The sequence below is a fragment of the Salvelinus sp. IW2-2015 genome, linkage group LG36, assembly GCF_002910315.2.
Source record: "Salvelinus sp. IW2-2015 linkage group LG36, ASM291031v2, whole genome shotgun sequence".
Classification (NCBI taxonomy): Eukaryota; Metazoa; Chordata; class Actinopteri; order Salmoniformes; family Salmonidae; genus Salvelinus; species Salvelinus sp. IW2-2015.
In genome coordinates, this window is record NC_036875.1 from 8,888,744 (window position 1) to 8,914,415 (window position 25,672).

The 25,672-nt window shown below is 39.6% G+C and overlaps 1 protein-coding gene across 5 annotated transcripts; it reads left to right on the forward strand.

Moving 5' to 3' along the window:
* Positions 1–3,393: 3,393 nt before the first annotated feature.
* LOC111959662 (integrin beta-2) lies at positions 3,394–24,913 on the forward strand. 5 transcript variants are annotated; one of them, XM_070437583.1, is made up of 17 exons: positions 8,980–9,023; positions 11,583–11,631; positions 11,763–11,872; positions 16,166–16,278; positions 16,894–17,098; positions 18,260–18,430; positions 18,705–18,946; positions 19,979–20,137; positions 20,329–20,424; positions 20,589–20,678; positions 21,492–21,626; positions 21,923–22,116; positions 22,433–22,665; positions 22,880–23,099; positions 23,394–23,605; positions 24,013–24,179; positions 24,488–24,913. In XM_070437583.1, the coding sequence occupies exons 4-17, from the start codon at positions 16,201–16,203 to the stop codon at positions 24,551–24,553; spliced, it is 2,268 nt and encodes a 755-aa protein (XP_070293684.1). In that variant the 5' UTR covers positions 8,980–9,023; positions 11,583–11,631; positions 11,763–11,872; positions 16,166–16,200; the 3' UTR covers positions 24,554–24,913. The 5 variants fall into 5 exon arrangements, with proteins under 5 accessions (XP_070293683.1, XP_023837166.1, XP_023837163.1 ...); XM_070437582.1 differs by lacking the exons at positions 8,980–9,023; positions 16,166–16,278 and adding an exon at positions 3,394–3,466; XM_023981395.2 differs by lacking the exon at positions 16,166–16,278 and having other exon boundaries at positions 8,938–9,023.
* Positions 24,914–25,672: the final 759 nt, after the last annotated feature.

Here is a 25,672-nt window from a genome sequence, read left to right on the forward strand (position 1 = left end):
CCTCAGTGTGAACCAGAGGAAACACTACCTGTACTGTTTGACAGGTATGGCCCAACAACAATATGACCTCAAACACATTATTAATCAAGCAGTAAAACTGATTTGTGAAATAAAATGCATTAGTTTAACACATCATACCATGTTTATGATCAAATGTAGGCATGTGCCCTTGATAAAAATCGAGATATATCTTATTGATCTTAATGATAAAAAGTGTCTGGTTTTATGTGTTGATTTCGCTTACTTTTAATATAAGTGTTTTTATAGAACCTCCTTTAATAGTTTCAGCCATAATCTAATTCTTACCTTAAAATGTAACAATAGTTATCACAGAGTGATAAAAGGAGGGAGTGTGATGGAAATGTATTTTCGTGCCTATGTAATCGTATGTCTAGCACAATGCTACTTTTCTTATAACGCCCTTTTCAGAGTTTCGTCAGGCTTGTATTGAGTTTGTGAACCTCTCTGGCCGAGATAGTAAAGCTTGTTTCATTTACTTTAAGTTTGAGTCTTTAGTGGGGAATTTCCACGACACTATCTTAATGATTTTATTGTTGTTGGGTTTTTTTCTTACACAAGACTGTAATTGCAGTCTTTATGTTGATTGGTTAGGCACACAGTAGTAATTTATTAGAATAGCTGACTGAAGATGTACGGACAGACATTATCACACTCCTGGCAATGGCTAGAATAAGAGGAAGTTTGCCAACATGGATCATATGTTGGCAAAGAGATATGTAAGGTATGGAATTTTTGGGGGGGGGGTGCTTCCATAAAACTTAATTTTTTTACCTGTTTCTTCTTGTATCTGCTTTCTCATTCTTGTTTATCTATTTCTACATGTCTGATCTTCTGTTTGCAATCCTGGCTCAGTTTCTTTTATTATTTTTACTAGTCATCTTCGTCGTGACTTTAACATTAATCTGAAGACTGTTGTTTATCTAATTAAATAACTATGTTTAATTGTTGCCCAATTAAATTAATCATGTAACAGTTAACGAATTACGATCTGGGGCACCACGAGAGTGGTTCTTTAAGAGTTACCATCTCCCGAATAAACTCTAAAAGGTCTTTACCTATCACATCTATAAACAGTCAACTTATTAATCATAACCTCGTATCATATCACCATTCTGAACAGTCGTAACCTCCTTGCATCTGCAAAAACCGAGCATTACTTATGATTCAGTGCTTCACAAATTGGTTTAATTATTTATTTACTAGCTAATTAAATGGGAACACAGGATAAACATACCCACTTTGCATTGGTTACTTACTGGAAACTTCATACGCTGAAAACAGTCCCTAGCGGAATGACAACAACATTGGAGACCAGCCTAAATTTGAACCTTCACCTATGTTATTCCTTAATTGAATTGTATTTTTTTCAGAATGTCAAAAGACTGAAGGAGGAGACCAGCCTCATTGAAGAAAAGCGGCACAGCTGGACATCAACGGCGCTGTGCTACAGGAGTGGGTTGCTGAGGGTGCAGCAGTGGCCTGGAGGTATATTAGTTTCTGAACAAATAGAGCAAAAACTCAAACGGACAACCAGAAAAAGTTTATTCAACCCACAAGCATATATTTATACCTTACGACTAGGCACCACCTTGCATGTCTACGATAAAGCATCATTATCTATTGTTAGGCAAAAACACAGTATGTTCGTCTCACTGGTAGTGTCATGACCTGCCTAAGTCTAGGACTCTCTTGGGCGTGGAAGTGTGTGTGTGTGTGTTAGTGTGTGTGTAACTGGCCTGCCTTATCAGGAACTGAAACTAAACTGTTGCTATTTGCCTCCTTCCTTAGAAATATTAATACTCAGCAACATGTTTGAACAGAATATTAACTTTCTGCACTTCCCCTTGTCTCAGTATCTTTCCATACATAAACTTCGAATTCACCATTCATTGACCACCAAAAATGTACAATTCTTATACAAGTAAAGTAATAACTATGTTCTAATATGATGACAGGAAAAATTCTACTTCAAGCCAGAATCCAACAGGTAGAAAAGTGAATGTTTCTGTCTCTCAACTTCATAATTGATWGATGTKAGTGGAGTTATGTTTGTAACKTGCCCTATGTTTGACAGCCACACTTTAGGATAGTCAGACAGGGCATCTCCAGAAGWAGATTGAGGGGCTTTACCTCAGTGTGAACCAGAGGAAACACTACCTGTACTGTTTGACAGGTATGGCCCAACAACAATATGACCTCAAACACATTATTAATCAAGCAGTAAAACTGATTTGTGAAATAAAATGCATTAGTTATACACATCATACCATGTTTWTGATCAAATYTAGGCATGGCCTATGTTATGAATTGATCTAATGTAAAACATTTCATTAAACTAATAAATTACATCACCAGAAACAGCAGAGTACCTTGTGAGCAAAAACTCTGCATGGCTTGTTATAATGTTATAACTGCATGACAACCAATGCTTTAGAAAGGAGTTGATTGCTTTGTACTCTCTMTGTTTGTGCCTCTATAGTAGCTCTACAACTTATAGTTATGTAACATATCTGGATCTACAGTTCGTCCAATCACCCCGTTGTATTCAGACGGCAACAAGAGGAGGCATCAGATTCAGAGAGAAATTGTTGAGCACAAGGCAGCCTTYACAGCAGGCAGAGCTGCTCAGTGGATGAGCTGCTCAATACTAACAACATTGTGSGGCCATGGGAGAGACTTGGCACCAGTAAGTATATGAATGCAGAATGTATCTACTGTGATTACATTTTTACCTTCTCATTGCTGTTGCTCTGTTATATACCTCCGAGTTTACATCTCACAGGCAACAGCCATCTCGCCATCAAAAAGGCCATCTTCGACAGACTGATGTTGGTGAACAGACTGCAGGAGGAAGAAAGGATCCTGGTGCAGGAGATGAAGAGCCACTGGGAAGCCTACAAAGAGCAGCCGGGAACTCTGGAGGCACTGTCCCTACAGCTGCAAGATCAGAGTAAGTTGAGGTTTATACTATTTTTGGACTGAACTTTTTGTCTTGCTTTACAAATACCCTCCACACTGTGGTGGAATTGTYAATAATTTACAGCTTTACTTATTACTTTTAGGTAATGCAGTGGAGGGAGGAATGMCCTTCTCTGCKTCCTGAAGAGAAGATTGAGTGAACTGACACAAGACCAAGGAAACACCAGGAACACCTACCAAAAGCTGGTCCTATTGCTGAGAGCTCAGATGACAACTGCTATGCTTTCTGAAATCATTCACCACCCCTGCCTCTTTTTCACCTCCCTCGGGAGCAGCCTGGTCTCCTGACGTTGACCCCTGACCCCTCACCTTCTGAACCCATCCAGAGAAATATAATTTGCCTGATGATGCGCTAGTGGAGAAGCAATGTCTTATTTCACTGCATTTGTTGCCAAGTTTCCTCACCTCCTCTCCTCCCGTTTCTTCCGGTCGTAGACTATGGCGACATCATCAGCTTCTAAAATAAGTAAGTGAAGTAAAGGTCTTCATAAATAAATGCATTAAGCACTAACAAGTCTGTGTGTGTGTGTGTGTGTTTCAATCGATTACACAGAATGAATGAATTATTTTGACGTAATAAAAATTGTGGATGCAGCCATTGATGCCCCTTGCAACATCACAGCATATGATTTGATAGTTGTTTTGCCAAAATGAATTGATGTCAAAACGAATTGATGTCTGTTCAATATACAGTTCGCAAACTATAGCCTACTAAGAAAGGCACCTGTACCAAGGCTGATTGARATAGGTTATGAGCAGTGAGCCTATCTACTAGTTATGAGCAGTGGATTGGTCAGAACAACTTAGTAGACCTAGTGATTTTCTTGTGAGTAATGAGAAAACAATCATCAAAAGTGATGGAAATATTGCATTTTGAAAAGAAAATACTTAGATTGAATATGTAGGCAAATTCCGACATCAGTGGACCTGCATTAGGGGTGTCATGAAGAATTAGGGCATTTTGAGTGGGCTGATACAGTATTGCACTATTTAGGCAGCGCAGGGCTCCTGTTACCATTTGTAACAGGGAACAACTTATTAGGCTATAGCTTAATTATATTACCAACTGACCTTCAAATAGGCRACGAACWATTTCTTCGACCTCATGGCTTCGTTTTTGCTCTAACATGCAAAGTCAACTGTGAGACCTTATATAGACAGGTGTGTGCCTTTCGAAATCATGTCCAATCAATTGACTCCAATAAAGTTGTAGAAACATCTCAAGGATGATCAATGGAAACAGGATGTACCTGAGCTCAATTTCGAGTCTCATAGCAAAGGGTCTGAATTCTTACAGCACCAGTCAAAAGTTTGGAAACACCTACTCATTCAAGGGTTGTTCTTTATTTTTACTATTTTCTACATTGTATAATAATAGTGAAGAAATAATACTATGAAATAACACATATGGAATCATGTAGTCATGTAGTCATGTAGTCTTTGTGAGACGCAGAGTAGGTGTGTGGATGTGTGGATCCCACCATGAAGCATGGAGGAGTAGGTGTGATGGTGTGGGGATGCTTTGCTGGTGACACTGTCTCTGATTTGTTTAGAATTCAATGCACACTTAACCAGCATGGCTACCACAGCATCCTGCAGTGATATGCCATCTCATCTGGTTTGCGCTTAGTGGGACTATAATTTATTTTTCAACAGGACAATGACCCAACTCACCTCCAGGCTGTGTAAGGGCTACTTGACCAAGAAGGAGAGTGATGGAGTGCTGCATCAGATGACCTGGCCTCTACAATCACCCGARCTCAACCCAATTGAGATAGTTTGGGATGYGTTGGACCYCAGAGTGAAGGACTGTTGGAAAAGCATTCCTCATGAAGCTGGTTGAGAGAATGCCAAGAGTGTGCAAAGCTGTCATCAAGGCAAAGAGTGGCTACTTTGAAGAAYTCTAAAATATAATTYTTACTACATGATTCCATAAGTGTTATTTCATAGTTTTGATATCTTCACTATTATTGTTCAATGTAGAAGAATTTAAGGAGCATCAGGTACTGTCAAGTAATGTCTACCCAATGGCAGGCGTGCCCATCTTTTTGTGAGAAATTACACTGGTCACATAAAACATTTACAAAGTATTTATAAAGTATAAATAGCACTCACTTTAAATTAGGGACTGCAAAAACACAATGATTAGGCGAACACACTATTTGCAAATGCCTTATACATGGTTTWTTACTAAATGTTCTGATGAAGGTCGACTGACCAAAAGCTCAGCTTCTATTATTATTATTTTTGCATTTGACTGGAAGTGTGTTGAGGCTTTTTCCAGTTTAGCATTTTGATTCTAGCACCTTTGACTAGTTGGTTTTGGGTGTGCGGCCTATTATTTATTACTGAAGGTTAACATAACGTTTTACAKATMTTTTACAATTACAGAGGARGTGTTATGTTCKGCTTCTTGTGACYAYTCCTTTTAATCGAGAGTTTGTGTTYATTTATTGTGAGAAAGACACAGGAAGTCAGTGTTGAGCCTTCTCTGTGCAAAGTGTGATAAAGTATGATATAAACTCAAGTGAAAATGCAAAGTGCATGGGTGCACTGTGCATTGGATGAAGCATTCCAACCAGACTTGCACCCAGATGGTGCAATCGATGCCATTGACAAAATACTGAACAAATATATAAAAACAGCATAGAATCATTTAACAATAAATCAGTTGCCAACAAGGCCACTGCCAAGTCAATACATCAAGGTATGCTACACTTTAGGGAACAATACAGCGCAACCTGATACAACAGTGTGTTAACAATTGATTGCATGTGCTCTCTCTATACAAACAAACATAGCTTGCAATTGCTCTATAGCTCATTTAAAGACAAAGACTTTGATTCATTTAAGGTCATAATTCTACCCCCCCCCCAAAAATGGTTTAGTCCCGCCCCCTTGTTACAAAAGGCTGTGTTGCTTCATACTGTTTCTAGGGCTGGGATAATCCCAGAAGTAAAATTATCTGGGGAAGTTTGTCATTTCCTGTTTTACTTTTGGGGATAATGCTGTTAAAAAAATAGGCCTTGCTCTCATTTCTGGGTTMGGAAATCAGTTTTTGGCAAATTTCATGAATAGATGCATGCTTCAAAATATGTACAAACGGAGTACAAATCCGAGAAGTCCCTTCCGTGCTCCGTTTCGCATAATTTYATTTGGACTCATACTCCGACCCTCCCGTGCTCCAATTTTCATGCTCGGAGCAAGGAAGTGTTAATTTTGAGAAACACCCCAGGAGCTACTGCTGCTCTTAATCATGTAATTCTACATGAGCTTTGACCAGGGGCGCCACTTTGGTTTTAGAAGTTGGGGGGACATAACCTAGCAGAGGATCTGGGGGCATCTAAAGCTCATTTCCTGAATTTTTAKCTAATCCAATATGCCGTCTCTATTTAGAACAAAAAGTAAGCAAAATGCCCACAGTCATCAAGCTAGGTAAGAGATCATTATTACATATGTTTTTGAGATTAATAGGACTGAACTAGATCAAAGGTAATTCAATAATAAATAGTATGTTGCACCTTTAACCAAAAGCCTAACAAATTAACAACTCTTGAAAAAATACAAAGACTTTTGCATCAAATTTCAGCCAGACCTGACCAGCCAGCCCGAGCCGCCTGCATGCTCGACCCCCACCAGTTTAGTCAATAACTCAACTCTCTCCCAACACAATTTCCTTCCCAGTTCTCACTTTTCATTTTTTCATTCTCAAGGGAAAGGTTTGGAAACAACAACAAAAAACACACACAAAAAAAACATACACCTCAAATATACATGAACACACAGAAACAGCAAATCCCCCATATAAATTAATCTTATAGGCCTAATAGTACTGTAGAGCTCTTTTTACTTGCACACAATATAGCTGGGTCGCCCCATCCTGTTCCTAGGGGTCCACCACCCTGCAGCGCCCCAACCCCAACACACACCACTCAGCTTTCATTTTTTGGTTTTAGGCGTGTTAGGCCAAGGCCAGAGTGAGAACTCACAGGACGGCAGACCCCAGGGCCAGGACTGAGCAGCCCAGCAGCTAGGGATTSCCTAAATAGGTATCTCCCCTGACGTGGGCATGTTTTCAATACAGACTCCGTTTGATCGAACTGTATTCCATCCAGACTTTATGAAACTTGCCAGTATACCCTTAATCTGGTAATAAGTCAAATCTCGTAATACATAACTTGACATTATGGGAGGATAACCAACCTTCCAATGAATGGCAATGCATTTCTTAGCCGCTATAAATGCMWGGTTACACAGTTTCTTCAGAAAAAAAGTCTCCAGTATCAACATTTCCAAGAAAACAAAAATAGGAGGGAGAATCTGTAGACATGCTGAGATAAAAGAACATACTCTTTGCCAGAATTCAGCCAGCCTTCACAACATTTACATTTTAGTCATTTAGCAGATGCTCTTATCCAGAGCGACTTACAGTAGAGTGCATACATTTTATTACATTTTTAAATACTGAGACAAGGATATCCCTACCGGCCAAGAGCAGACGCTCTTATCCAGAGCGACTTACAGTAGAGTGCATACATTTAATTACATTTATTTATTTTAATTTTTTTAATTTTTTATTATTATTATTTATTTTATTTTTTTACATACTGAGACAAGGATATCCCTACCGGCCAAACCCTCCCTAACCCGGACGACGCTATGACAATTGTGCGTCGCCCCACGGATCTCCCGGTTGCGGCCGGCTGCGACAGAGCCTGGGTGCGAACCCAGCCCAGCCTGGGCGCGAACCCAGAGACTCTGGTGGCGCAGCTAGCACTGCGATGCAGTGCCCTAGACCACTGGGCCACCCGGGAGACACAAGACCACAGCATATGCAAATATGTCCCCTTTTGTGCTTTACCCCTCATGCAGAGTAATACAATTTCTGAGTGCATGATATTCAGTTTCACTGGCATATAGTACGTTCTATGGATGGTCTTAAATTGCAGTAATTTATGTCTGAGATMATATGAACATGACTGGGCATTCTAACATCTGTACCCATTTATCATCATCAATYGCTTCTTCCAGGTCTTCCTCAAATATGAGTTTTTGTTGTTGTTTTGTGTCATCGGGAAAAGCCTCTATCAACCCTTGATACAGTTTGGAAATCAACTTTGGAGGTGTGTCAAACTGCGTTAAAATAGCACCTGGCTTGTCCAGTGTTTGCCGCACAGAGAGAATAAAGTCTTGCATCTGAAAAAATTCCCCTCAGCTCCGTCACAGAATAGTATTCTCTGGCTGCCTGACCCTGCTGAGACCCCTGTCCCAATCCGATTCTCCTAAYATGAGGCATTATCCAAGAAWYGAATCAATGGTTCAATAAATGAAATGACCATTATTCCCAGATCCTACACRGTAGCTTTAAGCTTAAGCTGCAGTSCTGTAGCTGCTGTAGGTCTACCCATCAATTCAAGATGGACATTCTTATAATTCACAGATATTAGTATACTGCAAAATTCACCTGAGCTCTGTAGACTGGTCTTCCCTGGCTGTCTGACACTGCTGGGACCCCTGTCACCATCTGATCCCGCTAAGACATGATGAGCAGTGTTGTGTACTGACTGTGCACTAGAGGGCCTCATTCCCGAGGGATGCCTGCGAGACCTGCGGGTCCCAATAGAGATCATTGCGGTTTGGTCGGCATCTTTCATGCTGCGGGAGGTCAAACAYATGACTTTGGGATGAAAATATTTTTGTTGTCCCGTAAATTATTTGGAAACGGTCCTRTTTCTGCTTTGTATGCGTTAGCCTACCTATTGTATTAAAATCACATATTTTTCGCATTATTCACACACTCAGAATTGGATGCTTCAACATCAACCTCTTCATGTTTCCATTTTTGGCATGGATTATTTTTGGCCATACTGGTATCGTCATAGCCCTATCTGTTTCCTTCCAAATACTTCCTGTATGCTTTTTACTAAATAACTGTTCATCTCAAGCAGTTGGTCACCCACATAGAGAGCACACCCATGYCAGTGAGTTGAGGGTTACATAGGAGCAGCAGCACAATGACTCTTGTGAGTAGCGTCCATACAGCTGTATTTATAGTGTATATTTGTGTGATACATTTTTTWATTTAACAATTGGGACTTTCTATCTTTAGGAGAAGATACTTGTGATTAATGTTTTAAAGTAGACTAATAATAATGTAATATTGTGCCATAGGAGATCAAGTATTTAGGTTCAGGATTTATATTTATCASCCTGTAAGGATTTACATAAAATAAGTCCCCATTACACTTGAGGCATATAGTATACCATATGATTATTCCATATATTACTACAGCACATACAGTATATACAGCATAGGCCTAGAATGTGAAGCTAGCACCAATGTGTAACTGTACCCTGAGATAATTTGGTTGATTAATAAATACATTTCAAAATATAAATAAATAAGAAGAACTAACATTGTAATTCTAATGACCAAGTAAAGAAGCTAAACAGACACTCGGTGAAAATAAATGACAGCAACTATCCAAAASTATCACAAATGAAAGTTCATTGCCTGTTTTATCAGGCTTTTATTAGTTTATTCATAGCCGACAGTGGAGCATTTAATGTTTCTAATATTAACTAATTTAGTTTACTCATATTTGTGGCAGATTTCTCACCATTTCCTAAATGATAGTAAGGCAAAAAAGGGAGATCACTCATGCCTAAGAGGAGTGAATTGCTTAAGTACTTCTAGCCAACTATTTAAGAAGTCAGATATTTCACAAGAGTTTGGGACAATTTCCCAGACCCAGATCAAACCTGTTCCTGAATGAAGAGTACTCTCAATGTCCAGGAATTCAGCCCCATAACTTTGTAGACTCATATGTACTGAATGACTGATTGTCTTCCAATTCACAACCTGTTAGCGATACCTCACTGGGCGGTACATTTAAAACAAAAAAAAATGTTTTCTTAGATACCCTCCTGGATAAATAATGGTAATGAATAATTTAAATACTGGCAATGGAGGACATTTAATTTAACAACAGCTATGCTTTTGAAAGATKATTTTATCTCCTTTACTCTCAGTTCATATTAGTGGCTTTGTCTTCAGCAGGGGAGGCTCCTCAGAGGAGGAAAGGGAGGACTACCAAAATATATAGTGAAACATAAAAAGTTATCCTTTTTAGATAAAACGAAATAAATATAACTAAATGACTAGTAATAAAAACGAAATATAGTGCATTTGGAAAGTATTCAGACCCCTTCAATTTTTCCACATTCAAGTCCAAGTCAAGGTAAGCTTTCGGTTTTATTAATTTATTGCCACCCGGGTCCGCCGGTGTTACTGCTAAWCTACAATGCTGTACACTGTAGCGGGTTTAATAACAGGTTAGTTCTAGTAGCTATTGACAATGGCGTTAGCTAATATGGTCACAARGATGTAGGGGCTGCATGAGGGGTTGTGGTATAAAAGTTTGGAGAGTTTTTTTTGCCTGGTTACAGACAGCTGTTGTGTTGGGCACTGAAGCGAAGGGAAAGCATGAGAGGAGGAGAGCATGTGATGTGAGAAGGAATTATACAACGAGCAATGCGACGATGCTGTCTGTTTTTGGCTGCTATGAAAGTGAAAGATGCACTARGCAGAAAACGCTCTGCCATTTCCTGGTTGCTAAAAATCTAATAGTTATCCTAATTTCAGTTTATGTGACAAAACGAACAAGTGTAGTGTAGATAACCATTGTACCATGTAAACCGCTGTGAAATGTATTTTTCATAACCAAAAATATTGTATTTTCAGCTGTTTAAAGCTGGCGTAAAAAAACGATAGTAGAAGACGCAAAAGCGAAACTTGGAAACGGGAAGCGTAGATATAGCGCACATAAAACAGATCTATTGCTTCTTAGACTTGCTTTCAAGGACAGATCTATAACTCACATTTCTATATGAATTTTGTTGGGTCACCCAAAAAGTTACATATTGCAGCTTGAACTCTATGTGCTGGTGATCAGGGGTGTATTCATTCCGCCGATTCTGATTGGATGGGGGGGTAGATCAGCTTTAATATTGATGGATTGTGGCTTCCATCAACAGTATGTAATTGTCTGCCTCATTTCCAATCCCCCATATATATATATATATATATATATATATATATACTCCATATATACAGTACCAGTCAAAAGTTTGGACACACCTTGTAAAATTCTAAAAACCTGTTTTCACTTTATCGTTATGGAATATTGTGTGTACATTGCTGAGAATTCTTCTTATATTTAATCAATTTTAGAATAAGGCTGTTACGTAYTGAAATGRGAAAAAAGTCAAGGGGTCTGGATACTTTCCAAGGGCACTGCATATGCACACAGTACTAGTCCAAYGTTTGGACACACCTACTCATTCAAGGTGTGGCCACCAAATATTGACCCTCAGAGACAGTAGTTGATATTGCTCCGAATATTGGACAGTGGCCATGTATGCATCAGATTCTAATAGTACAGGAGCTCCTACAGTGTATGTTTATTTACAGTGCACTTTTACGGGTGCTTGAATGGTAAATACAGATGACTGTAATAGTCTTTGACATTTGGTCATGATTGATGGAGTGACAAATGGCTGTTCCCTCTTTCTGTCACCAGGAAATGTATCCGTGTGTGTCTCTCCTGCTCCTGCTGATGGGCAGAGGTGGTACGTTTTTAAAAAGTCAACAAAATCACCTCTTGATTTTTTTTAAATTCTCACAATTATAATATGAGTCATCGTGTGTGTGTGTGTGTGTGTGTGTGGGTGTGTGTTGTGTGTGTGTTGTGTGCGTTCAGCCATTCCCCTAGTGCTCTCCCAGGAGGTGAAAGTATGTTCCAAAACAGTGATCAACTCCTGCAATGACTGCATCAAATCAGGAGCGTACTGCACGTGGTGCAAACAACTGGTGAGGAGAGCCATATACAGTTGAAGTCGGAAGTTTACACTACACCTTAGCCAAATACATTTAAACTCGGTTTTTCACAATTCCTGACATTTAATACTAGTAAAAATTCCCTGTTTAGATCAGTTAGGATCACCACTTTATTTTAAGAATGTGAAATGTCAGAATAATAGTAGAGAGAATGATTTATTTCAGCTTTTATTTCTTTCATCACATTCCCAGTGGGTCAGAAGTTTACATACACTCAATTAGTATTTGGTAGCATTGCCTTTAAATTGTTTAACTTGGGTCAAACGTTTTGGGTAGCCTTCCAGAAGCTTCCCACAATAAGTTGGTTGAATTTTGGCCCATTCCTCCTGACAGAGCTGGTGTAACTGAGTCAGGTTTGTAGGCCTCCTTGCTCGCATACGCTTTTTCAGTTCTGCCCACAAATTTTCTATAGGATTGAGGTCAGGGCTTTGTGATGGCCACTCCAATACCTTGACTTTGTTGTCCTTAAGCCATTTTGCCATTTTGCCATTTTGTCCTTAAGCCACTTCCTTAAGCCATTTTGAAGTATGCTTGGGGTCAATGCCCATTTGGAAGACCCATTTGCGACCAATCTTTAACTTCCTGACTGATGTCTTGAGATGTTGCTTCAGTATGGCCACATAATTTTCCTCCTCATGATGCCATCTATTTTGTGAAGTGCACCAGTCCCTCCTGCAGCAAAGCACCCCCACAACATGATGCCGCCACCCCCGTGCTTCACGGTTGGGATAGTGTTCTTCGGTTTGCAAGCCTCCCCCTTTTTCCTCTAAACATAACGATGGTCATTATGGCCAAACAGTTCTATTTTTGTTTCWTRAGACCAGAGGACATTTCTCCAAAAAGTARGATKTTTGTCCCCATGTGCAGTTGCAAACCTTAGTCTTTATGGCGGTTTAAGAAGCAGTGGCTTCTTCCTTGCTGAGTGGCCTTTCAGGTTATGTCGATATAGGACTTGTTTTACTGTGGATATAGACACTTTTGTACCTGTTTCGTCCAGCATCTTCACAAGGTCCTTTGATGTTGTTCTGGGATTGATTTGCCCTTTTTGCACCAAAGTACGTTAATCTCTAAGAAAAATAACYCGTCTCCTTCCTGAGCAGTATGACGGCTGCTTGTTCCCATGGTGTTTATACTTGCATACTATTGTTTGTACAGGTGAAAGTGGTACCTTCAGGCGTTTGGAAATTGCTCCCAAGAATTAACCAATTTTTTTATGAGGTCTTGGCTGATTTCTTTTGATTTTCTCATGATGTCAAGCAAAGAGGCACTGAGTTTGAAGGTAGGACTTGAAATACATCCACAGGTACACCTCCAATTGGCTCAAATGATGTCAATTAGCCTATCAGAAGCTTCTAAAGCCATGACATCATTTTTGGAATTTTTCAAGCTGTTTWAAGGCACAGTCAACTTAGTGTATGTAAACTTCTGACCCACTGGAATTGTGATACAGTGAATTATAAGTGAAATAATCTGTCTGTAAACAATTGTTGGAAAAATGACTTGTGTCGTGCASAAAGTAGGTGTCCTAACCAACTTGCCAAAACTATAGTTTAATAACAAGAAATTTGTGGAGTGGTTGAAAAATTTGTTTTAATGACTCTGACATAAGTGTATGTAAACTTCCGACTTCAACTGTATCCATGTGTGATTGYTMGCCAGTGGTGGAAAAAGTACCCAATTGTCATACTTGAGAAAAAGTCAAATTGGGTTTTAAATATACTTCAATATCAAAAGTAAATGTAATTGCTAAAATATACTTACGTATCAAAAGTAAAAGTACAAATAACTAGAAATTCCTTATATTAAGCAAACCAGYAGGCACAATGTTCTTGTTTTTTAAATTTACAGATAGCCAGTGGCACACTCCAACACTCAGACATCATTTACAAACAAAGCATTTGTGTTTAGTGACTCCGCCAGATCAGAGGCAGTAGGGATGACCAGGGATGTTCTCTTGATAAGTGTGTGAATTTAACKATTTTCTGTCCTGCTAAACATTCAAAATGTAAKGAGTACTTTTGGGTGTCATTGAAAAAGTATGGAGTAAAAAGTACATTACTTTCTTTAAGAATGTAGTGAAGTAAATGGATATAGTTTGATATTTAGATAATTTGTAGAGGACTATCCACAGACAGTCAGACCTCGTGAAACCAACCTAGAGAGATGGTCTTAACTAGGGGTCCTACTCATTTAAAATTCATTCCAACATATTTACTACAAATTCAGAGTGGATTACAGAGCAACTCCATCACTAGCTGCAGATTTGTAACTGGCTAATGTGATTCTCCATTTGCCATTACAGGATTGCTTCTGTTTGGCGTAGAAAGATKATTTTTGATCAGCCTTAACTTGGCGATACTATCTTTGTTCTCAAATCGGCCAAACATGTATATTCTAAAATGTCTGTGTCAAGTTGCAGGTAGTTGAAATTGCGACATTATTAAAATATGTTTTTTGCTCCATGAAGTAATCCAATAATGTGTGTGCCACAATCTTGTCTATTTCAAATCATGACAAGCGATACTTCAGGGTGGACCCACCTGTATTAATCAATAAGAGCAGACTTGAAATAGACAAGATGACGGCATGCACATAGTTGGATTACTTCATGGAGCAAAACATTTTCTCTTTTAATAACGGAGAATTTTCTAAATTCAAATGAATCACCAACATTTTAGAAGATACATGTTTGGCCGAATCAAGAACGAAGATAGTATCGCRTATGCTGTAGGGTGATTGTCATAAAACCAGTTTTAAAATGTTTTATTTCAAAAAATCTTTTGAAAAAACTAATTTGAATAAAACACAATACGTTGCTGTGGATTGRCCATAAATCATAAAACAATGTTTACATTAAACTATAATATTTATTGAGTACAAACAGTGTCTGTGGACATGTGTCTCATTACCGTAACAATTTTTAAGTTCCTGTTAAAACTCCAATCAGTTTTTGAATAGTTTTATTCACCCATGATGCATAATCTAGAAGAGTAGTCCTTAGATGAGCACAAGTTYAGTTAATTTGCTTACAATGCACTCAGAAAGTATTCAGTATTCAGATTTCCCACATTTTGTTACATTACATCCTTATTCTAAAATTGATTTGTTTTTTTCCTCCTCATCAATCTACACACAATACCCCATAATGACAAAACAGGTTTTTAGACATTTTTGCAAATGTATTTAAAAATAAAAAACTGAAATATTACATTTACATAAATATTCAGACTCTTTACTTAGTACTTTGTTGAAGCACCTTTGGCAGGAATTACAGCCTCGAGTCTTCTTGGGTATGACGCTACAAGCTTGGCATACCTGTATTTGGGGAGTTTCTCAGATTCTTCTCTGCAGATCCTCTCAAGCTCTGTCAGGTTGGATGGGGAGCGTCGCTGCACAGCTATTTTCAGGTCTCTCCAGAAATGTTAGAAATGTTTGGGTTCAAGTCCTGGCTATGGCTGGGCCACTCAAGGACATTCAGATACTTGTCCCGAAGCCACTCCTGCGTGGTCTTGGCTGTGTGGTTAGGGTCATTGTCCTGTTGGAAGGTGAACCTTCGCCTCAGTCTTGAGCTCTCTGGAGCAGGTTTTCATCAAGGATCTCTCTGTACTTTGCTCCGTTCAACTTTTCCTCGATCCTGACTAATCTGCCAGTCCCTGCCACTGAAAAACATCCTCACAGCATGATGTTGCCACCACCATGCTTCACTGTAGGGATGGTGCCAGGTTTCCTCCAGACGTGACACTTGGCATTCAGGCCAAAGAGTTCAATCTTGGTTTCATCAAACCATAGAATCTTGTTTCTCATGGTCTGAGAGTCCTTTAGGTGCCTTTGGCAAAGTCCAAGGGGGCTGTCATGTGCCTTTTACTGAGGAGTGGCTTCCATCTGGCCACTCTATCATAAAGGCCTGATTGGTGAAGTGCTGCAGAGATGGTTGTCCTTCTGGAAGGTTCACCCATCTCCACAGAGGATCTCTGGAGCTCTGTCAGAGTGACCATAGGGTTCTTGGTCACCTCCCTGACCAAGGCCCTTCTCTCCCTATTGCTCAGTTTTACCACTGTGTTCTTGGGGACCTTCAATGCTGCAGACATTTTTTAGTACCCTTCCCCAGATCTGTGCCTCGACACAATCCTGTCTCGGAGCTCTATGGACAATTCCTTCAACCTCATGGCTTGGTTTTTGCTCTGACATGCACTTTCAACTGTGGGACCTTATATAGACAGGTGTGTGCCTTTCCAAATGATGTCTAATCAATTGAATTGACCACAGGTGGACTCCAATCAAGTTGTCGAAACATCTCAAGGATGATCAATGGAAACAGGATGTACCTGAGCTCAATTTCGAGTCTCATAGCAAAAGGTCTGAATACTTATTTTAAAAAGGTATTTCTGTTTTTTATTTTTTATAGATTTCTAAAAACCAGTTTTCGCTTTGTCATTATGGGGTATTGTGTGTAGATTGATCAGGATWWWAAAAAATCAGTTTTAGAAAAAMACTAACGTAAAAATAATGGAAAAGTCAAGGGGTCTGAATACTTTCCGAATGCACTGTATATGTCTTCAGAATGATGTTCTTATTCTCAAACACCCCCTTTACCCCACATGGCCTTCTCATTACCAAAATAGCTATTTTCATTGGGGGAGCAATGTAAAAAAAAAAAAAAAATTAAAAAGTAAAAATATGGATTTGTTTATTACTTTTTTGGACATCTAAAACTGCTTCGGTAATTGGCATTTTGTGAATATGTTGGTAAAATGCATAATATCTCATTKAAAAACGTAATAATAATTATGAAATAGATAAGTACAGATGCTCATCTCAGTGATTCAAGAGGATATTTCTTGAAAAATGACACTTGAGAATTGTTTGGTTTTTTTGGACAGTTTTGTACGAATTACCTTGTAACGGCTGATGGAGAATCACATTATCCCGTTGCAAATCTGTAACTACTCCATCACAGTACTTTATTAATTGAAGCCAGTCTGTTCCATTCCCAGAATTTCATCAAACCAGGGGAGCAGGAAGCCGCTCGCTGTGACACCCGGGCTCAGCTAGTAGAAAGGGGCTGCATGGAAAGAGACATCATATCTCCCGACAATYCCTTTTCTTTTTCTAAGAACTTCGCCCTGTCCAACACTGCATTGGACAAGGAGGAACCCATCCAGCTCCGTCCTCAGGAGGTCAATCTGAAGCTCAGACCAGGTGAGGGTTCTCAAATTGGCCAAACTGGGTTGTAAAATGGCCACCATGTAGTGATGTGACGTTTGATACCGGATCTCTGAGGCATGGGTCGAAATTGCGAAGCAGCTAACTTCGAAGCAGTYTGCAGATGTGTGTATCACTTTATCAGAAGTAAATCATGACGTCCGAAGATTCGTTTGATCACGTGCTTTTTCAAACCGTGTGTTGCAAAATGCGAGATCCTACTGATTTCGCCATGGTTCCGGTGATTTCTTGGATTCCAAGCTGCTTTTTAACACCAACCTCTACTGGAACCCATACTTACAAATATAGWTTGGGTTTTGTACTAAAAGTTAGCAGGTAGAGTAGGTAACTATGTAACATTCAGGGAAGTGAGAATATGAGGTCAAATRCCATTGAAGACACACTATTTTGAAAATTGTTTTATGTGAGACCACACTTTCTGCACTGTTGTTCAAATAATTTGTTTAATTTAGTATAGTTTAAACTTCTGTCTTAAGCATGATGTAAGATGTGAAGCATATAATGTAAGATGCAAACCTGGTATTCCAACTGACTATAGGCTAACAAAGCCAATGACTTTCCGCTGAACCATGTAGACTTGAGGAAAAGAATGGAGAAAGATAAGTCTATCACACGCTGCTATTTATTGCTGACCATTGCATTGTGAACAGATAATGAAGCTCTGAGTAATTAACCATTTTTCGGCACAATTTGGTGYAAGCACCAAAGCRTTCAGAAAGCCTCAGTTTCCCATCACTARCATGTTCTGAAAATGGCTAAAACCACACCTGTTTTAGCATGGGCAGAGCATTTTTCCCACCAATTAGTCAACTGGGTTGAACTTTTTATGGGTTAAATGAGGATAACAGAATTTCATTCAGGTTAGCACCAGGGATCAGCCAATTAACTWAACTCCTCAGCGAACATTTCCTAACTACAGGTGGCAGTAAARCACCAACCTTGGCTTTAACAGATTCAAAGTAGTCAAATGTAATCACGATAAAAGTATCTTAAAATGGAAAATAAACGTCCTCAATTTCGTCATTACTGTTATCCTTGCAGTCTATGTTTGTTTTTATGACAGTAATACATCTTTTCATTAASTTTTTACTTTTCTCTTGGGCATTTCAGTTTTCACCTTGATGTTACTTTTTTCAGGACTGCCTCATACGTTCACGCTGGACTTTCAGAGAGTGGAGGGCTATCCTGTTGATCTCTACTACCTGATGGATCTCTCCTACTCCATGGAGGATGATTTGAGGAGCATCAAGACTCTGGGAAATGAACTGTTTAATGCTCTGCAAGGCATCACAAAAAAAGGACAAATCGGTGACATCATCTCAGATCAGATAAAATTGTTCAAATACCATTTGATTATTTTATTTGCATTAGCTTTAGTTTGCCTTGGGTTCCACGTGAGCAGGGTTTGCACTTTTGGGACTTTTCTATTAGTTCCATTCCAACAGCACAGCTAAAGTATTTCAAATGATTTCAAATAGTATTTGAATCCAGGTCTATCTCAGCTCCAATTCCTACTCAAAATCAATGCATGTCCTTGGGTGTCCATGAATCTCATTTTTATAACCATTATCTTTTGCTCTAGGTTTTGGCWCTTTTGTAGACAAGACTGTCCTGCCGTTCACTAACACCAACCCGAAGAAGCTGAATAAGCCATGCGCCGAAGCAGAGATGTACTGCCAACCTGCTTTTGGCTACAGACATGTTCTTAGCATGACGGYYGAKAAAGCTGAGTTTGAGAGCAAYGTCAACKAGCAGCGCATCTCTGGGAACTTAGACTCCCCCGAAGGGACGCTGGACGCCATCATGCAGGCTGCAGTCTGTGGGGTAAGAGTAGTCTAATCCCACAGGGCAAAAATATGTTGAATCAACATTCTGTCAACATACTGACGTTGAACATCAGTGACATTTTTGGTTAGCCTGTTGTCGAAGCAGCATTGTGTATCATAGATAAGTACATAAGTTGCCAAGTACTGTACATCAACTCCTCCATGGAGTTGAGTGCAGACTATAGTTTTTTAAATGAACCTCCGACTCTCTACGCTTCAATACTTAAAAAATGTTCATTCTTAAACACTTACCGTGTACCTATGTTTGTCCTCTGTTGTTGCATGTCTTTCTTCATTAGTTGAATCAATACTTTTTAATAAAACGTTAGTCAAATACAACCACCGACTGTTTCCTGATTGCGATTCAATTGGCACGCGTGCATTCACGCTGAGTTGCCATCTTAGAGCAACAGCGATAAGGAAACAGTCAGTGGTTGGATTTGATTCATGTTTTATTAAAAAGTATTGACTTCAGCTAATGAAGAAAGACATGTAGAGACTAGGAGTCAGAGGCTCATTTCAATGTAGTAGTACAGTAGTAGTGGTGGTGGTAGTAGTTCATCTATCAGACGCTTTTATCCAAAGRGACTTAGTCATGCTGTCATACATTTGATGTATGGGTCGCAATCCTGGCATTACATGCTCTACCAACTGAGCTACAAAAACTGTAGTCTGCGCTCCACTCTGTGGAGGAGTTGAGGTACTTGGCAAGTACAGTAGATAGGTAGCCCTATATAGACAAACAGGGAAATAGTCCACTTCTGCAACACAAAGTTCACACAGAGATGTGGTCGGCCTATTGTTATTCCAACAATTTTCACAATTCAATGAAATGGGGCAGAATGATGAAATATATGCACGTTGTGAAACTTAAATGTATTTCTGTATTTTTACACAATACTGCAGTAAAAAAAGGGTACTGCTAGTGTAGCACTCGAAAGAGAAACTCAGGCCRCTAACAATGTATGAWGAATACTTTTTCACCTCTTTGCCATTCATTTTACATGAAGCCCCAAATTGTTTTCCACAGGACAGGATTGGCTGGAGGAATAGCAGCACTCGGCTTATCGTCCTGACCACCGACGATGGCTTCCACATGGCAGGGGATGGCAAGCTGGCTGGCATACTGGAGCCCAATGACGAAAGATGTTACATGGACAAAAACCTGTACAGCAAGAGCAATGAAATGGTATGTTGATGACATGCGGCACATTCAGATCAGTATCATTGGTCCTCAACAAAACTATATGAAACTCATAAGAGATTATGAGAAATATGTAGTGAATGTAACAGCATGACTTAGAAGCCTGCATTCCAGCCCATTTGTCCCTAAACAATTACATTGTTGAGGTTGTACAAGTTAAGTGTCTCTGCATGTAGGACTACCCATCTGTTGGTCAAGTGGCTAATCAGTTAGAGAAGAACAACATTCAGCCAATCTTTGCTGTGACGAAGAACATGGAGAATGTATACAGGGTAAGTGGACTCATCCTTTCCTTTATATTTCCTCTGTCTTTCTGTCATTCGTTTGAATGTTGTCTAAAGGCCCTGGGTTTCAGCACCAATATTTTTGACACACTTCAACATATCTAATGCAGGCACTTATTAATCCTGTGACATAATCAACACCTTTATTCCAGGAACTCAGTAAAAMGATCCCCAAGTCTGAGGTGGGAGTGTTGTCAGCTGACTCCCATAATGTCGTTGAACTGATCAAAAATGCCTACAATGTAAGACATTTATAATCTTTTGTTATTAACTTAACAATTCACCAAAACTGTACTCCAAGAAATCATATTGTAATTATGTGTGGAACTTTACTTGAGTTCAGTGGTGGGAAAAGTACTAAATTGTCATACTTGAGTAAAAGTAAAGATACCTTAATAGAAAATGACTCGATTAAAAGTAWGTCACCCAGTAAAATACTACTGTCTGGTTTTAAATGTACTTAAGTACAGTGGGAATAGTAGCTAATAGTCATACTTGAGTAAAAGTTCAAGTAAATGCCTCACATCAAATGCCACACAGACGTCACAATTGTATTGTTTTTTATTTATGGACAGACAGGGGCACACGCCAACACTCAGACTTAATTGACAAACTCAGTATTTGTGTTTAGTGAGCCCGCCAGCTCAGAGACAATAAGGATGACAATGTGTTAAATTTATAGGTGCGTGAATTGGACCKTAATTCTGTCCTGCCTGAGCATTTGAAATATAACAAGTACTTTTTTGGTGTCAGGGAAAATGTATAGGAGTAAAAAGTGCACATTTTCTTTAGGAATGTAGTGGAGTAAAAAAAGTTTTTAAAAAAGTTAAAAAGTACATATACCCCCAAAAACTACTTAAATATTTAAAGTACTTGTATTTAAGTATTTTACACCATTTTTACTTAAGTACTTTACAACCCTGCTGGAGTTCATCATAAACTTGAAACTCTAGTATCTCTAGGAATAAAGTGTCCGTTTGTATTTTCTTGGGTTGTTCTTTCTGGTGATGTAGCGTTGGTGTCCGCTCTAAGACTGTTTTGTGTCTCTGACACAGAGGCTCTCCTCCAAAGTGACGGTGACTCATGATGCTCTCCCTGACAACGTGAGAGTCACTTACACTCCGCTCTGTCCTGAAGGGGGACCCTCAAGGGACAAAGGAGTGTGTAACAATGTGGGAGTGGGACAGATGGTAAGAGCTCAGCAGCAACAGACTATCCCATACCAAAAATAATATGGTAACACTTAACTTTCATGAATAAGCATGAATAAACTGTTGACAAAACATTCATTAAATATGTATTTAATTACTTGTAAACATTTATATGCATCTAAAAGGATTAAAAGCATTATAATTCATATAATGGCTAATTAGTGAAATGTATTATAAAGTGTTATACTTTAGGAATACATTTAGTTACATGATACATAGCAAACAAACATTATCCAAACAGACACCCTAAAATGCCTCTCTTGAATTCCTCTCAGGTGTCTTTCAATGTAACAGTGACAGCGGATGAATGTATGGACAGTGAAATGTCTTTCCTGATTGGTCCGTTGGGTATGAAGGACAAGCTGAAAGTGAGCTTGTCGACTCTCTGCAAGTGTAAGTGTGATGACCCTGTGCTGGTCGATCTCCGGCACTGCAATGGGAAGGGCCAAGTGAACTGTGGCATGTGCAGGTAAGGCAGGCATTGGCCGGGATATAAAAAAAATAGCATGCACGGCATTATCATTCTTATTTTGATTTAGTCAATATTGAATTCAATATGTGATGCATGATTCACCCTCCTTCCCGCTATGCGTGCATTGAGTCACCTGAAAAACAAATGGCCTTCTGAGAAACATGAATTGATATGATTCATCTATTTTCCATACTGTATTTATATTCTCTATATTCTGGGGGGACAAAACACAGGCACCACGGTGGGAGGGGGGGACATGTCAAGTTTTCACAAGCAATCTGTACATTTGGCTATTTTCCCAAACTCTGTGCAGTTGCAAAGCCGGCTTCGTGGGCCAGAAGTGTGAGTGCTCCATCGGGGAGAAGGACGAGAGCTCTCTGAGAGCGGCGTGCCGGAAGGACAACGGCACGGAGTGTGAAGGACGAGGGGACTGTGTGTGTGGCATTTGCCAGTGCCACACCTTACAAGGCGGCAGCACCTACTACGGCACGCACTGCGAGTGTGAAAACGAGAGCTGCGAGAAGTTCCAGAACAAACTGTGTGGAGGTGGAGTCTGATATATAGGAAAATACTGTATCAATTGGGGGGGGAAATATAGATAATAGATAACATAGGAAATATAGATGAAAACATATGCGTGCATTTATGTATAACAATAGAAAGAACACCTGCCATTTGTTARGTTCTGTTAAATGACAGTTCCATTCTGATTTAAGCTACATTCAAAATTCTGACATAAGATCACTTCTCTGTGTTGAAGGGAACGGAAAATGCCGTTGCAAAAATTGCGAATGCAACCCCGGGTACGAGGGCACCGCCTGCCAATGCAAGAAGTCGGACGAGCAGTGTCGCACACCAAGCGGGAGTGTGTGCAGCGGCAGGGGCACATGCCAGTGTAACCAGTGCAAGTGTATTGAGGGCTACCAGCGGCCCTACTGTCTGACCTGTCCCGCCTGCCAAACCCCCTGTATAACCAAGGGGTAAAATGGCCTGGGCCCTCCTTTTCCACTCACATAACCACCTTTTTCACTGGCCCCTTGGGGTAATGTTGTTGGAGCCATTGTGTACACGTTAAAAGCCACAGGACAAAGATGGCTACCATGGATCGTAAAYGAATAACTAGGAGAATAGAAAATACCATGTCTGGGTGTTGCCATCTTACTCAAAACGAAGAGTTTTTTAATCAAAGCACGCGTTTTAAGTGTTAAAGAGAAGAGAGAAAACGTTGAGCAATGACGTTTCTCACCATTTGCCTCTTGTTCTTCTGCTTCCAGGAAATGCATTGAGTGTCTGGGCTTTCAGACAGGCCCATTCAGTAAGAACTGCTCCCAGGCCTGTACGAGTATTAATGAATTCAAGATGGTGGAGACGTTGCCACCTGGTAAGCCTTGTGATGTGAGGGATGTGGAGAGCTGCCGGGTGTTCTTTACCGTTAAACAGTTGGACGGAGAGGACACCTACACCGCCCAAATACTAAAGACCAGAGGTAAGAGACATGTCTTGTGCAACTAAAAAGTATGCCCATGTTACCTTCATTGCCCACAGAGACAGAAAAATGTGCTGGGGTTAATTGACCGGCCATATTGTTTGAAGGGCATCAGATAGTCAGCTTTTTAGTCAGCTTAATCTGGGTCCAGGAAATGTCCCCTACATGCAAATATACTCCATAAACTATCAGTTCCATTTTTTTCCCCAGGCAAGTGGCAACTTTGCTGATGTGGGAAAGCTAGATCTAACATGGTTAGACACATCTTAGTTGCYTGTTAACCTGCTAGAGGGAACTATGTCAAAACAAAGTGTAACCAAGTGTTTTCACAGCGGAAACATAATCCCGCGATAGCTTCCAGGACTGCGTAAACCGCCGTTTGTTTATGTCCGTCCTAAATGTGTTAGAGTGTCCCAAGTTGCCAAACATCTATGCCATCATTGGAGGCTCCATCGCAGGCGTGACTGTCATCGGAATCCTGATCCTGATCCTCATCAAAGTCCTCTTCCACATGAAAGACCTGAAGGAGTACCGCAAGTTTATGAATGATGCGCAGAAGACCAGGTGGTCGGAGGTGAGTGACATTTGCTTGCCCATAAAAACCATCACTTTGAGGATGGCAGAACTGCACAGCAGTGGTCTACACTACACAACCTGGGGGGGCCTCGTTCATAAAACACTCTTCCAAGATTTGATACGTAATTGTAGAAAGTCAAAATCCACGCCGATGTTGTGATTTATTAACCTTGCATGTCAGTTGCCCTAAATGTATGGCTGGCAAAGACGGCAGCTATGAAAAACATGATCATGTGTTTATCGCTCCAGACATCTGAGTTCCAAAATTACAGATCTTCTATAATTTCTCATTTGTCCTCTCAACAGAATAAGAATCCAATATTCCAGGAGGCAACCACCACCGTGGCTAACCCTACCTTTAGTGGAGAATAAGTTCAGGGAAGTCATTTATACATTTATTGTTTCTGTTTTAATGTGCATTTTATGTAGATTAGTTCATTTAATTTATAGATTGGTCTGTCTTTTTGTGTGTCCTGAGTCTGAACATTTAGAGAATGACAGAACTTGTACTGATGGAGAYAAAAAAACCTGCTGCAATGTTGCTACATTATTTTATGTCTAGTTGGAGTCAATTCCATTTTAGCTCAACTAAATGCAGGAATTTGTTTAGAAAAGTACTGAATAGTTTTGTCCAAAACTGGTTTTATTTTGTTTGGGATTATAAACTGTTGTGTAAAAYGTTGGACACATTGTTCAACTTCATGAAACCTATTAAAGGCCCAATGCAGTCAGCGTGATTCTCCTGTGTTTTATATATATTCCCACACTGAGGTTGGAATAATACTGTGAAATTGTAAAAAAATAATGATAATGCCCTTTTAGCGTAAGAGCTGTTTGAAAAGACCWCCTGAAATGTCAGCCTGTTTTGGTGGGATGGAGTTTTGGTGCCTGGTGACATCACCAGGCGGTAAATTAGTTGATAAACCAATAAGAAATAGTAACAAACCTCTCTGCCAATAACAGCTAGTTTTCAGTATTACCCTCCCCACTCAGACCACTCCCAGACAGTCCTCGCTAAATTATTGCTTGAGAAATTTCTCTGTGCTAAGAMTTTTTGGGGTACAATTTAAAATGAAAACAATCACATTAAGGTACTTAACTGTTACTCGGAAARTATTTGATATCGAGATAAAATGGCTGCATTGGACCTTTAAGCAATTTTTTTTTTTGTTGCTTTTATGTAGTTATCTACAATGTACCATGACTGTACATCATGAGTAAATGTTGTATAAAGAAACAAGTGAATGCTGAAATAAAACTCTCTCTTGATTTGATGGACTCCAGCTCATGATTCAAAGAAAGAGAATGTGATGCACTCTGCAGTCATCACAACAACAGAGCACATTTTATTAATAACCTACAAAGATCTACTATTGTGTACACTAGCAGTGTACACTCCCTTCTTTTCTCTATATTGTTAATATTCAAATGTATATTATAAACAAATCTATCTCGTCTTCCCATTGTGCGATTATTTTACAGCAGCAACAT